This window comes from Lichenostomus cassidix, chromosome 1 (genome assembly GCF_008360975.1).
Source record: "Lichenostomus cassidix isolate B80296 chromosome 1, HeHo_3.0, whole genome shotgun sequence".
Lineage (NCBI taxonomy): Eukaryota > Metazoa > Chordata > Aves > Passeriformes > Meliphagidae > Lichenostomus > Lichenostomus cassidix.
In genome coordinates this window covers 80,112,687-80,127,083 of record NC_139479.1, presented here as the reverse complement: position 1 = coordinate 80,127,083, position 14,397 = coordinate 80,112,687, and the positions used below count along the sequence as shown (strand labels likewise).

The 14,397-nt window shown below is 37.5% G+C and overlaps 1 protein-coding gene across 4 annotated transcripts in view; it reads right to left on the bottom strand.

Moving 5' to 3' along the window:
* Positions 1 to 14,397, bottom strand: part of GRM5 (glutamate metabotropic receptor 5) — a 236,228-nt gene that overhangs the window by 37,111 nt on the left and 184,720 nt on the right. For all 4 annotated transcript variants that reach the window (XM_085065342.1, XM_085065359.1, XM_085065334.1 and 1 more), the window contains 3 exons: positions 13,244 to 13,490; positions 7,389 to 7,557; positions 4,208 to 4,334 (listed from right to left, as the gene is read on the bottom strand). In XM_085065342.1, coding sequence (XP_084921468.1) covers positions 4,208 to 4,334; positions 7,389 to 7,557; positions 13,244 to 13,490 — 543 coding nt within the window. The remainder of the gene's footprint in view (positions 1 to 4,207; positions 4,335 to 7,388; positions 7,558 to 13,243; positions 13,491 to 14,397) is intronic.

The window sequence follows — 14,397 nt, the reverse complement described above, 5'->3', positions numbered from 1 at the left end:
TTTTGGATAATCCAGCTCTTATCTGTCACTTTCAGATGGGCAGCAGAATAATGGCACTGCCATCCTGGCTTTACTGTACTTTATTTGGTAAATGTGGTTTTGTAGCTATAATAAAAATACATATACTCTCACCCTTGAATAGCAAAGAAAACATTTCAAGAGGTGTAAAATGGTTAAGCTCCTATTTTCATGGGAATCCAATTAAGAAAATCAAACAGTTGGCATATTTGGAATACACAGAGACTGAGAAAAATGTCAATACAACCTGAAACTTATCCAAGTGTCACTGAAATTAATATAATCTAATTTTCTTGCCATTCCTGAGGTCACTAGACAAAACTTTAGTTTTGGTATTGTATGCTGTCCCTGAATATCAGAAAGAAATAATTGTTTCTTTCTCACTTCAAAAATGTCCTTAAATGCTAGTGGTAACTGAACATGTTCCTACATACACTAGAAAAGCTCTGAGATGTCAAACAAAATTTATTTGGTCTTTCTAGAGCACCATTTTTGAATGCAGAAGGCCACATCCTCAGATTCTCATCAAGCTATTGAAAAATTAGCATCAGCATTGGCCATCCACACTAAGAAAATCCCTTCATTTGTATCTAAACTTGTGTGGCATCTATTTGTCTTCCACCTGCTGTGAATATAATGCAAAGAAGGGCTTTGAGGAAGGGTGGGGTGACTGGCATATACTTCTGGACTTAAACCACTGAGTTCTTCCTGGTGTGACTGAGTCTGGTGCAGCCATACCGGCCATACTTATGTGGGAATTGGTGCTGTATTGCATGGATGTTGCTAGCAAAACACATGGGGACTATAGGGGAGCTACAGGAGGTTGGAAAGCATATCTTGATACTAAACCAGGAGGTAGAAATTTACTTGTGGTACATGTTGAGATAGTATATATAAATCTGAAGAAAAGGAAAAGAATTACTAGGTTTTTGTCCAGGGAGGACCCCGATCCCTGGGGAATATTGCAAAAGCAAGGAATCCAGACCAGTACAGGTGAGGAAATTTGTGAGGAAATTTGTGAGGAAATAATATATGGACAGCTAAATAGTCCCTTTCTTGCCTCATCTTCACTTCTAGATGGAGACATTTTCCAGTAACTAACTTAATCAAGAGAAACTCTTGTTCCCACTTGCCTTTTCCACTGCCTTTGGACTCCCTGTGCTTTTCTGTACTTCAGAACTTCAATGCCTTTCCTGTTCTGAGAATTATTTTGTTTTCCTACACATATTTTATCCCTTCTCTCTTCTCCCATGCTGCATCTGAATTCTGCTATTCCATAGGTGGCTGAAAAAGTGCATTAATCTCTCTTCCTTTCTGTCAGTAACATCCCTGCCATTATGTGTTTTATTTAGTGAAATTTGTGGCACACAGCTGATGCTGATCATTGAGCATAAGAAAGATGGAGCAATGTTTTGTTATGTGAGCCAAGAAAGGATTCCAAATAAGTTTTTATCCAAGATCAGATCTCTGGCAAACAGTGAGGTGCAGCTTCAAGTTGAAAGCTGTTTCAGGCGTGTGGCTGATAAATTTACAAGACTCTCATCTGAAGGTGATCATGCAGGGAAGACTTATTCTAATCAGTTTTTTATATGTGTAGCCTGGTGGAGCTGACATTACCCAGGAAATGGCTTTATCAAGCAGCAAAGAGACTTAGAATGCTGCAGTATCAGATGTAGGGACATTTCAAGGAGAATGGTGTACACTTTAATAAACTGAAAGGAAATTTCCTTGCCAGACTACAAAATACATCAACCTCTCCTTATTTTTAATTCACATTTATTACTAAATTCTATGTTGTAAACAAGATTGAGAGGCAGGTTTTTTATGGGCCGCAAAAAATGGCACTAGGAATATGATCATTAAAAATACAGCTCCTTATTTTATATGGATAAGAGGGAATAGATTTTTTAAAAAATCTCTTTGTGATATGAAGTTAAATAAGACAAGATCCAGCCATGGTGCCAATAATAAGTTGGGTGGGGACTAGGCAGCTCTGAAGCTGTGAGACTGGTGTCCTGTTACTAGGAGGGCACATTCTATCAACTGTGCTCATGGAGGCCAAAGAGGGGGGTTTCAGTTTCCAAATAGTGCCTGCCAGATTTGTGCCTGGCTGAGGAACAAGTATTTGATCCCCTGAGAAACATTTCTTGGCACTGACATCAAGGGTTCTTGTGTGTACAGATTGATTTTGGTTCCTATAAAGGCATGAAATGCATGTCTGAAGCCGGATGAATGGTTTGCAAAATGTAATTTTGCAAATACTATATGTTTGCTCGTGTGTTACACAAATCAGTTGGCTTGACTAAAAATACAACTGATTTCCTTAAAAAAAATCACTGATAGGTGAAAAACTGCTGACTTATCCTACAAGAGCTTTTAAGGGGCCAACCCATCCCATCTTCCATTCTGAGGGCAAAGTGAGACTTTACAGAGGGGGAATCCTCCCACAATACCATGTCATGCTTGAATCATGGAAATGTGTATGTCCTGGGGAGCCAGCTCAAAGCACAGAGCCTGAGAGCCAGCTTGGTGGCCTGGTCACTCCACTTTGCCTTACATGTGCTGCTTAGGGGCCAAACTTGACCAGGGCAGTGGGCAGCTCCCACCACTGCTGGGAAGTGGGTCCTCTGTTGGCACTTGGAGCAAATTCCCTCCTAACTGACTTGTAACAGTTTCTTTATTAGCTGATCTATGCTGGGTAACACTCAGGTGCTCACATAAACGAGGGCATGAGCTGATATCTACAACATCTCAGACAAAACCCCAGGAGGCTGAAGAGCTGACCAGTTGCACTGGTTGACCTTCACAAACTGACCAGCCTGGTGCAGTAACCTGGCCCCTGCAATGTGGGCTTTGGAAGCTCCTGAGAAGTGTACCTGAAATTGTACCACAACCTCAATACCCTGCTTTTGGGTACACATCCAGCCTTTTTCTTTATTTCCCCTTTTCCATTCTCCTGGCACATGAAAGCTTTCCCTGAGAGAACGTGGCTTTGCTGGCTGATTGCTGATTGCCTGGGAAGGCAGAACTGGAGGAGCAGGGCTATGGGAGCATAGATGCAGCAGAACTTGAAAATTCAGTCTATTGCTGTTCAAGTTTTCTCAGTTGAAAGTTTTTATTTCAGGGAAAGTGTTGTGCTTAACATTTTCTGAAAAATACTCCATCAGTTTCATGGTTAAATGATATTTTTCCAATAATTTGTTAGCTTAGCTCATTTATCACAGCAATGCAACTGTCCTTAACCAGGAAAGGATTAACTTTATATATAAAAATCTGTCTACAGGCCAAGCCTTGCCTTGTACTCCCCCACGTACCTAAATTCATGCAGCAAACTGTTTGTCTTCCCTCTCACCTCAAAGTTTTTCCCCTCATCCACAGAAAACTGTATGCAAATCAGGTCTGTGAGCTCTTCTGGAAGAAAACCTGTTTCTTCTCCCCTTGTCTATACAAAGCCTGGCACAATGAGAACATGATCCCTGAACAGTGTTTTGAAGCGGTTTGCACTCTGAATGTTTGAATACTTGAATTCTGTTTATTAGTCATAGAGAGGCTGTGGGATACAAATGTTGGAGTAATTTATCTCTAAAGAAGCCTAACTGGTGTTCTGCAAGAGCACAGAGGTCTATGCCATGGTAAATATGAACACTGTGTTCCAGCAGACTCGGTTGAACAAAGGACTAATGCAAACCAAAGTCTGTTTGGAGCACTCATGGTTTTAGCAGCAGTAACTACAGCAACTAGTTTATAGCTTTTTCAGATTAAAGAAGAAAACATTGCACCATTTCTCTGTACTTGCGTGGGAGGATAACAAAACTCTTAAATTTGATCTCACTTAATAATTTAGGTCTGACAAGGGCCTAATTTCTGCATCTGTTTGGGGAAGGGTAAGGTCTTTATCACCAGCTAGAAGTTAGGACTAGGCTGAATAAAAAAAACAGGACAATTTGTTTTTTATTTTTAATTTCAAGATCTAGTAATTCAGGTCTTTAGAAAGGAGCTGAACAATGTGAACAACTCCTGAATCAGGTTGAAAAGGGGAGACAAATATCAGCTTCAGTTCAAATCTTAGCTTTATCCCCATGTTTAGTCCAAAACCACCCTCATACTCACCTTTATCTGTGATTTGTTTCTGCAGCTCATTAGATGAGCACTTTGATTGACAACAGAAGCACAACCACAACTCATTTACCTGTGAGTTCCTCGTTGGGCCAGGAACCAAGCTGGCAGGCTTTGCATGTGTATTCATCAGATACATATTCGTTCTCTTTACAAGGAGTGCAGGTCCAACAGCAACTCACTTCTCCTTTACGGATCACCTGAGATAAAAATTGACATTTGTTTTAGCAGCATAAACACACATTCATGCTGCCCCAGTAGATAGATTTGTTTTTTAATTTTTTTTTAATATACTTTTTTTTTTTTAATTATTGTTTCTTTTCATGGTATGGTTTTGTATATAAAATTTGACAAATATTCTCAATTTTCCCATTATGTATGTACCAGAAAAAGGAAACTCCCAATCCTGGGGAAGTATAAGTGGAGGTACAGAATGACAAAAAGATATTTTTTCCATCTTAGAATTGGTAAAGCTCAAAATTTCATCGATGTCAATATACCTACAGAAGCCAGTGCATGATACTGAATAACTCACTCAAATGTGGTCTGTACGGAGAATTGTGTCAACAGAATTATGTCCCTAAGGGTCATTCCCTAAGATTTTGGGTGCTTATTTTTCATTTAGTAAATCATTAGTGATTTATTAAAACTGATTTTTTTTCCAGATGTCAACCTGAACATTCCTTTTCCAGAATTATTTAATTACTGCATTTCTAAATACCATTTAAGGGTGAGAATGTTATCTTCATCCATTCTAACATCTGACCTCATTTCTCATTTCCTAATTTACTGTCAAATGTTATTGCATGCTTAGGATTGAAATGCAGATTTTCTAAGATCATTATTTATCATCTCTGGGAACATCTGTGGTTCTTGTCAATGTGTCTTTCTTTTGAAATAAAGTATTCCCAGTTTCTCTTCTCTTCCCAAACAGTTTATAAAAAAATACTCCCAATTATAGCATAAGAAGTAGGTTGACTTTTTTATCTTTTGCAATGATGAATTTAGCAAGTATATTCAAATCCAGATGTCTTTATTGCAATTTTAATTAAAAAGAACCCCAACATGTAAAGGAGTGTAATCAAAAAGAATTGGATTGCTCTTTGCAATGCTTCAGTGGAAAAAAGTATATTATGACATTTTCATTGGCAATATGGGGGCTTGAAAATCTTCAAATTTTGTGTTTTGTTGCTTTTTTTTTTTTTTTTTTTTTAATTGTAGAGTATGAAAAGAAAAACAGCAACAGCAACACTTAAATGGCTAAACTGATGGAAAGCCTATAAGAGCAAAAGTGATTTATTTTGCAAGTGTTGAGACTAGAGCTACTTGCAAAACAGAATATCTGTCCTCCAGAACAATTAACATCTAAGGATTTCTTTCATTTTGAAATAGAATGAAAAGTTGAAGAAATGACAAAATTTCTTGTATTTGGGAAAATCAATTTTTAGAAAGCTTGTACTAATTTTTAGAGACATATTTTGACAAACTTGACACATTATAAAAATCCATAATTTTCAATGCATAAAATAGTCAAGAATATTAACTGGGAAAATAGAAACCTTATGTTATTATCAAAACACCTATAATTCTGTATGAACAATTAATTTACTCTTTTCTGTTATACCTTCCAGCAAATGAAGATCTTCTATAAAATACTTTGAATATGACAAATTGATCAGGAAACTGGTACACTGATAATTTCTTACCCAGCACTACCAGAGAAGGGTTATATATCATTCCCTAGGAATGAAAATAATTGTTCTCCGATACTCAAAGTCAGACTTCTTTTTTTTGTCAACAGCCAATTATTTATTTATCCTTTTATTTTTCATTTCCTGAAAAATTCTTTGTTGTATCTCTTAACTCTAAACAAATATTTTCTTTCCCTTTTAACATAAATAATTATCTTTAAAACAAAAATTATTTTCCTTTCTCCTAGTCATCTGGGCAATCCTTTGAACCTGTCTTTATTTAAATAATCATATATCCTCACTATTTCAACTGTATAGAGTTGGGTTTTGTTTGGATTTTATCAAGTCCTTTGGATGGATTCACCAAATGTTGTTGAATGTTGGATAGCATTACATTCAATGTTTCAAATTCCTCCATAGTAACTCAGTCACACAGAAATTTGCAGAAAAACCACCACAGATCTTAAATTTCAATCTTAATGGTTTTCAAACCCTAGACAACGATGAGATGACCCCCCATCTGGAATAGCATATTATTCAGAAATCTGACATAATTCCTTGTGCCTACTCTGAAGACAAATACAATCAGTCTGGTGAAACTCACTTAATGACTCTGCCAAAGACTAATTAGTGAATAAACATGGTAACCATGTTCTAAAACTCTGTAAAACTCAGACTAAAGAGATTCACTTTGTGTTGCAGAGACTAGTCATGCTCCCATCAGCCCTGCTCTGCAGCTTCTTCCCCATTTCAGTCATGCTGTTATAACACATGAGAAAGGTTGGCTTCCAGGGAGACTTGTCAGAAATTACACCTGATTTTCTTACGGTTGAACATACCCTTCCCCTCATTCCACTGGCTTTTATATAAATGACTGCAAGGTGAGCTAAGGGCTTGCAGTATTTTAACTGTTCTGCAGGAAGTGTCATGGGATGCTGAAGGAAAATAGAATATAATTAATGTATGACAGGTTCATCTACACTCCTTACTCACTGCAGCGTGGAAAGGGAGGAAGGAAAAAATCAAAAACCTGGGAAACATAGAAGCAGTAAAAGAGATTATGATTTAAAAAATATGTTTTCTACATTTCCTGAAGTTTAAAGAAGTGATAGTAGTTGATGGTTTCTAACAATATCACAGACTTAAGGTCTGAGTAATAACGTTCCAGCCAGGTGACTGTGTCTAGCACTGAAAGAATAGCAATTATTATTTATAATTTACCTGCAATTGTACTGACATGTCCCAGTCAGGGATTTGCAATTCACTGAATAATATGCTGTAAAAATATGCAGCAAAAAACCTCCAAACAATACCTGTTTGGAAGCATTTGGAAAATAAGTTAAAAAAAATAAAAAGCCTCAGCAGTCCACAGATATAGGAGTCAAGAAAATGGCAGCTTATGAAAATAGTGAGATTATTATGATAAGAGTAAAAACTCAATACATAAGTCTGTACATTTAAATTAAGGTGTTTGACTCCGCCTCCATGTAGAAGTCAAGAAAAACTTGCTTTCAAATATCAAGGCTGTGCATGCTACGAGACTGATGCAAATAAAATATTTACCTTTATCTGGCCTTTTTCACAGGGTTCACTGCACACAGATCTGATCATAGTAGTTTTCTCTGACCATATTTCATCATCGTCCATTTTCAGCTCACCATTGTCCCAGCTGCCAACGTTGATATAATCAAAATAGTCCTTCCCCATTTGTTTAAAATTCATGATTTCATATCTATGGAAACAGAAAGAAGAGACATAGCTGAGTTGAAGAGAACATCAAGAAGTATTTCAAATTAAAGGAACAACACACAGTCAAAAATCAAGCATGTTGGAATAAAGAAGAAAAAATTTAAAGCATTATGCTTACCCTTGAGTATCTCACAATAATTTCTGTGACCATAATCATAATCATAATCATGCTTTTCCTTCATATGTTATGTTAGGGGAATACAGGTATTTTGTTTATTTGCTTTTTATTCAGTTTTGGTTTGGGTTTATTGTTGGAGTTTTTTTGGGTGTTTTCTCTAGCACCATAAAAAGTTCCCTGAATACCCTGGGGTTAAGTGACTCTGCTTTTGAGAATGACTATTTATTTAAGGAAAACAATGAAATGAGTCAAACAGAATAAATTCCGTGCAACTTTCAGTCCTGGAAACCAATTGCATATGGAACCCTAGTTCCCTCTATAGCAGATGCTGAGTAATCTAAACCTATAATTGCCAATTCCTAACACAATTCCAAACACTTCATTGCCTGCAGGCACTTATTCCCCTCCTGAGAGAAGAAGACAGATAAACTCCCAAAGTGAGGTAGGAGCAATCTAGGTTTGTGTGATCAAAGGAAACTTCCTGTGTTGTAAGACTGCAAGATGAGATTTCGTGTGGCACCCAGGGAGGAATCAGGTATCAATCTCTCTTCAGACACAGAGTCCAGGAATATTTTCTTTTTTTTTTCTTTCCCCTTTCTTTTCTCCAACATTATAGCAGTAAATGCTGGCCTTGCCTATTCACACTATCATTTCTATATAATTTCTCAGTGATCAAAACACATTTAATTCCTTGTACAGTATAGTGTGGAAGAGGAAAAGTATTCATGACTCAATCCTAGGCTGCTTTTGGGTCAAAGATAGAGCTGATCAGAGTTTTCAGCTTCATGTTCTTCTTCCTCCTACTTTCTCTTCAGCTCCCACAGAGTCTTGCAGAAAGCCTGTGGAGCCACATAGGACTCAGTGCCTCCTACTGCTGAACACCAGCCCAACTTCTGCTTTACAGGCCTGTTCTTTCAGCACTTTAGCACTTTTTTGTACGGCATGTTTGGAATGTTATGCAGCTCCTGAAGTAATGATGTCACGCTTTCCTTTACCTCCTCTCTACTGGATTTTGCATTAACCTGTCTAAGCAATATGAAATTAACTGATGGAAAGCAAGGAAATAATATAGACCAAGAAGTTTAAGACTATAATGGGTTTAGAAAAGCTGCCTCATTCATAAACAAGGAGACATCTTTTTCCTGTCAGTAGGCACCAAATTAGTCATGAAGGCAAGGCATATAGACAGGGTTGCATTAAGAGTGGTATTATAAGAGTGTAATTTATGAAGCTCAATGTACAGATAAGGAAAATAACCTGCTCATTAAATCAAACAATCCTTAAGATACCCTGCAGGGTTTGGTTGGACTAATTTTCTTCACAGGGGCTGGTAAGGGGCTGTGTTCCAGATTTGTGCTGAAAATGGTTTATAAATAGTGACCTTTTTGTTGCTTCTGAGCAGGGTTTACACAGGACCAAAGCCTTTTTGCACCATCACATTGGCCAGGAGTTTGGGAATGAATGGGAAGCTGAGAGAAGTATTCCAGATCATATGACATCATACTGAATATATAAGCTAGGGGGACAAAAGAGGAAGGAGGGGATGTTTGGAGTTATGGCATTTGCCTTCCCAAGTCACCGTTACGCATGGTGGGGCTCTGTTCTCCTGGAGCACCTGAACACCTAGAAGAGGTGTTCAGAGGAAGAAATGAAAGAATTTCTTGGTTTGTTTTGCTTGTGTGCACAGCTTTTGCTTTTTTTTATTCAACTGTTTTTTATCTCAACCCACGCCTTTTCTAGCTCTTGCTCTTTCAATTGTCTCCCTGATCCCATTGGTGGAGGACTGAGCAAGCAGCTGCAAGGTACTTGGTTTCTGGCTGGGGTTAAACCATGACAGATACTCAGATATCTCTCCTCAGTTTTGAGGAAACACTTTTAAGACTGACAAGTAGTAGCCAAATGATATCTAACATCAATATATATCCCATGCTGACATAAAAAATTTACAGTAAAACTATTTTATAATATTTTCCATCTATGGATCTCAGGAAGTTTTGCATCAGAAAAAATCTGTCGCAGTGGGGAAACTATGGTACATCAGGGACTCAATGCCAAAATCACACCCAGGTCAGGATCAGGACTGCAAGCAGCCTCTGAAAGGAAATGAAAGTGGAGTCTGATTGAATGGATAATGGGATATTATACATATTATATTGCTCTTGATTCTTGCCAAAGAAGAAGAAATGAGCACAAGTAGAATGAAAAACTTATGATACTTCTGGATTTTGAAATACTTCACTTTCCAGCTTGTATAAAGAAGGAAATGTCCACAGCTTCGAGCACGAGCTCCTCAAAATTGGAGATATGAATGCCAGACTGACACAAATTGATTGAATCCAGTTTACACAAGAACGAGCCCAAAGAAAAAGACTTTTTCATGTAGTTATAAACCAAATTTTTTCTGAGGTTCACAGGTATAATAACATTTTGTCAAGTATTAAATGGACTAACTAAAAATTTAACCCAGAACCACTATTCAGCATTTTCAGGACATTAAAACACACCTATGGGTGTATCTTTGTTGAAGTTTTCAGTTTAGGGTTTCATGGACAGACAAACAAGAGCACTGCCAGTACTTAATAGGCCACAGAACCTAAACCAAGGATCTCTCCAGTAGTAGTTCCATGCATACATCCCAAAGGGAATACTGGAAAGGAACTTAAAAAATTTAATATAGTGTTGTCTGAGTAACTCTCATCTCTCTTGTCTGGGGAGAACAGCATTGATGGATGGGTAGAAATAGCCAGACTGAGTAAGTCCATTGCTCTAGTGGAGGCTCATGAGTCACTGGTTCCCTGGAGGTTCCTTGAGATAACACAGGGACACTTTGTCACTTTAGGATAGGAGAGAGCAGATGGTACAATAGCACATTTCCAGCAGTGCTCTAATCACTGTGCAAAATACTTGTTTCAAAACAGAAGTGCCATAAACTTGTTGAGAATACATATTCTGTTGGTAGCACAGTCAAAACATCAGCATCTTGGTCTTTTCTTGCCTGTTCTTGCCTCTTCAATTTCTTTAGAGTTTTGATAGTATTTACATATAGTTGTTATCTTCTTGAGGAATCATGGCTTCCATACTCATTTGATTTTTTTCCATGTCTCTTGTCTCACATAAAACAGGCCCTACATTAGACTGTCTGCTTAAAACTCAACATACACATAAAGGACATTGGAAGAGGGCCAGAATTCAAAGCATCTTGTAGGATTAATCATCTGTTGTATAATATCAAAACGTTTTTGCTGTACATCAAAATCCTGAGCTATCTAGGTCAGAAAGGCTTTTTATGTTCTGATTTCCTGCTTAACACCACCACCACAGTACAGCTGTGAGGATTTAAATTCCTGTTTTACAAAGTGAAGATGCAGTTATCACTGCAAGTGTACAGAGCAGATGAATTGTTCCACTATGACTGCACCATCTCCAAGCTCTTGCAAATACGATCTGACAGTGCTTAAAAGACTATATACTACTTAAAACTTGGATGTTAGAAATAGAACTTCCTATAAAATCTTCTTAATCATGAAAGAGTAAATTTTGACTCAATGTTGTCTGACTTAAGCACATAGACTGGATTAAATGATGTTGGACCAGAAGGAACAAAGAACTATGGTTCAAAAGAAAACAAACTCTGGGACCGCTTTGTAGCCGTACAGTTCATCAGTTTGAGCAGACACAAATACAACACAAATCCAGGGAAGCTGGACTTTTGTAAATTTGGGCTATCCTAAGGCACACATTCAACATGGTTTCCCTATGCTCTTCAGTGAAATACTTGTATCCTATTGTGGCTGAGCAAATTACTGCACATGATGCAATTTCTTCATCATCTTTCCTAGAATTTAAAAATATCCAAGATATTCAATTAAATTCCTTGCAACAAATGGTATTAAACTAGTGTTGCTGAGGATGCCAACATGAGGAAAAGATAAAGCAAAACATCTCTTTGCAATATATAGATGTTGTTACTAATATTGTCATGTCAAATATTTGTTTGTGGCAGGCCACGCATCACTCGATCATCACAGTTGTTTTTACACAAGAAACGAGTGAAACTGTTTAGAATAGGGTAGGATGCAGTCCACTGTATCTGAGCATCATTAAAGCTAAAAAGAAATCCTTATAAAAAGTCTGAGACAAGTGTTTTAAAAAGAATTCCGTCAGAAAAATTCAGACTTAACCCTTTCCTTCAAAATTCAGCTACTTGTAAAAACAGAAACATTAGCAGAAGACAGCCTTGCTCATGCTTAAAAGGCTCTGAAAATAAATTTCCACCTGAAATTTTCCTGGGTTTCTGCCAGTTTGTGCCTGAGTTCTCCTACCAGCTCACAGTGCCTTTCCTTAGACTTTGAGTTTGAAGAATTTGAAAATTTGTGTCTCCAGAAACAGACACAGGCTGCTGTGGAGGTGGCTGTCCTGCCTTTGGGGAGAATGCTGACTCTACAGGTTTGCAAATATTATGAGAAAAAAAATCAGTTGTGAAATTGCAGAAATTTTTGGAAATGTCAAAATATTTTGACCAATGAGTCTGAATTTTCCTACCCATTTCCAGTAGGAAGTTAATGCTTTTCTTTCAGTTCACATAATGGGAGAAGACAAAATTCAAATGAGTGTACAGGATAAAAATTTTCCCTCTAGTCATCTGCTTATATGGTACCATAACAAAGGTGTTTAAAAACCTCCCAAAAATCTGGGCATGAAGGGCTATCTCAAATAATATTGGAGCAAAAGCAGTGAATGAAACCCACTGAAATATAGGGAATAAATATGCTTTTAATACTATCACACTTGCTGTTCATCCTCTGAAAATTCAGTAAGCAGCAACCCAGAAAAATCCCCACCCCATAACTCTTTTTAATATACATTTCTATGGATACATATGTAATACAAAAACTTGCCTTATATTTCATAGATGTATGTATACGTATGTATGTATGTTACCAGCAAAACAAATTTTGTTTAAATTCAATTTGGCCTAGAGCAACACGGTATGAATTGAAAGCTTAGTGTGTTATGCAAGTGGAAAGGTTTCATTTGGAAGATATGTAAACAGGTTTTCAATAATTCTGACGAAAAATAAATCCCAGACATATCAGTATAATATTTCTGATATTGTTTTAGCTTTCTTAATAAAAGAACTATGTCTGCAATTATTGTTTATAACTCAATCAAACACATATATTTAAACACCCAGATAAAGAGAGAAATAGTTTGTTGTGGACATCATGGTCTACAAACATAAAGGTAAAGGTCCAATGGTTTGTTTTTTAATAATAATAATTTTAAATAGCACAGATAAAAATGCAAATTGATGCAGGAAACTTTTACACCTGAAAGTCCACATCTTTAACTTGAAAAACCATAAAAAATGCATGTAAAAAAGAAAGAAAAAACCAAACCAAACCAAACCTATTTTTAAAAAATAAGCACAGAAATCAGGAAATGAAAAACTAGGAGTATGAGATCTTAGCTCTGATGTCAAGTCCTCACATATCTACTATGTTCTGTTAGCATCTCTACTATTAAACAGTTTGACAAATGTCAACATTACCTTCCTGGTGAGTCACCATTCTCATCAAACAAGATCATGTCCCCAGAGACCCCAGTAAAGTTAGTCTTCATGAGGGATTCCAGGAGTTTCCGACCATCTATGGGCTTCATGGCATCACAGAGCCCCACATAGCCTGGGCACAGTGACAGCTGCATGTTGTGCAGCCCATAGGCCATCGAGTATATTGCATTGATTACAAAGCCCATCTTGGAGTCCTGAACATGCTGTGTCCTCAGGGTCATCTCGCCTGTCGGGGAACAAGCAGAGGGTTAGTGAATAGGGCTGGAAAACTATCTTCAGGCAACTGCTGGTGGCTTAATTAATAACAGTGGAAAAGTATTTTTAAGTGTTTTAACCAGCTCATAACAGATCTTTTTATCAGATCTTTTTATCTTTTTAACCAGCTCATAAAAGATCTCTCTGGTGCATGCATAGACCATGTTAGAATAAAAACAAAAAATGAAACTTGGGGTTCCTCTTAAATATTTTATTATCCAGGTGATACACTTCTCTGTGCATCTCATCTGCTCACCTCACATATATTGGTTTTAGACTGCTGCTCTTTCATGTGTATTTATAAGGCATGTGCCGTGGATATTACAGTGTAATGTTTTGGGGAATCCAGAAACTTCTCTCCGCCTGCAGAAATCTCTTCAAAACTTCAGAAATTATGGCTGAGGTGTAAATGCTGATATATGAGTTTTATTCTCCAGGGACCTTTTAAAAAAGTTCCCCTTGTGGAAAAACAGTGAACTGTGCTGTCCAGAGACTCTGTGGATACTCCATCCCTGGCAGTGTTCAAGGAGAGGTTGGGTGGGTGCTCTGAGCAGCCTGGTCTGGTGGAAGGTGTCTCTGCTCATGGCAGAGGAATTGGAACTACATGGTCTTTAAGGTGTCTTCCAATCCAGACCATTCTCTAATTCTGTGAAAACACTTTTGTTTCAAAGACACAGAACTAATCTTGTGCAAACAGACTGACCTAGGCACTACCCCTTTACTGCACCAAAAGTTCCCCCCAATAACTCTCCTCCTCCTCTATCTCTTGCTCCTCTGTCTTTATGAAGTGAGGATAACGATTCAATACAGAGGAATACATTAAAATACCTGTGAAGAGTTTGACAATGTGGGTTAGGCAATGATACTGTCTAGTCAGA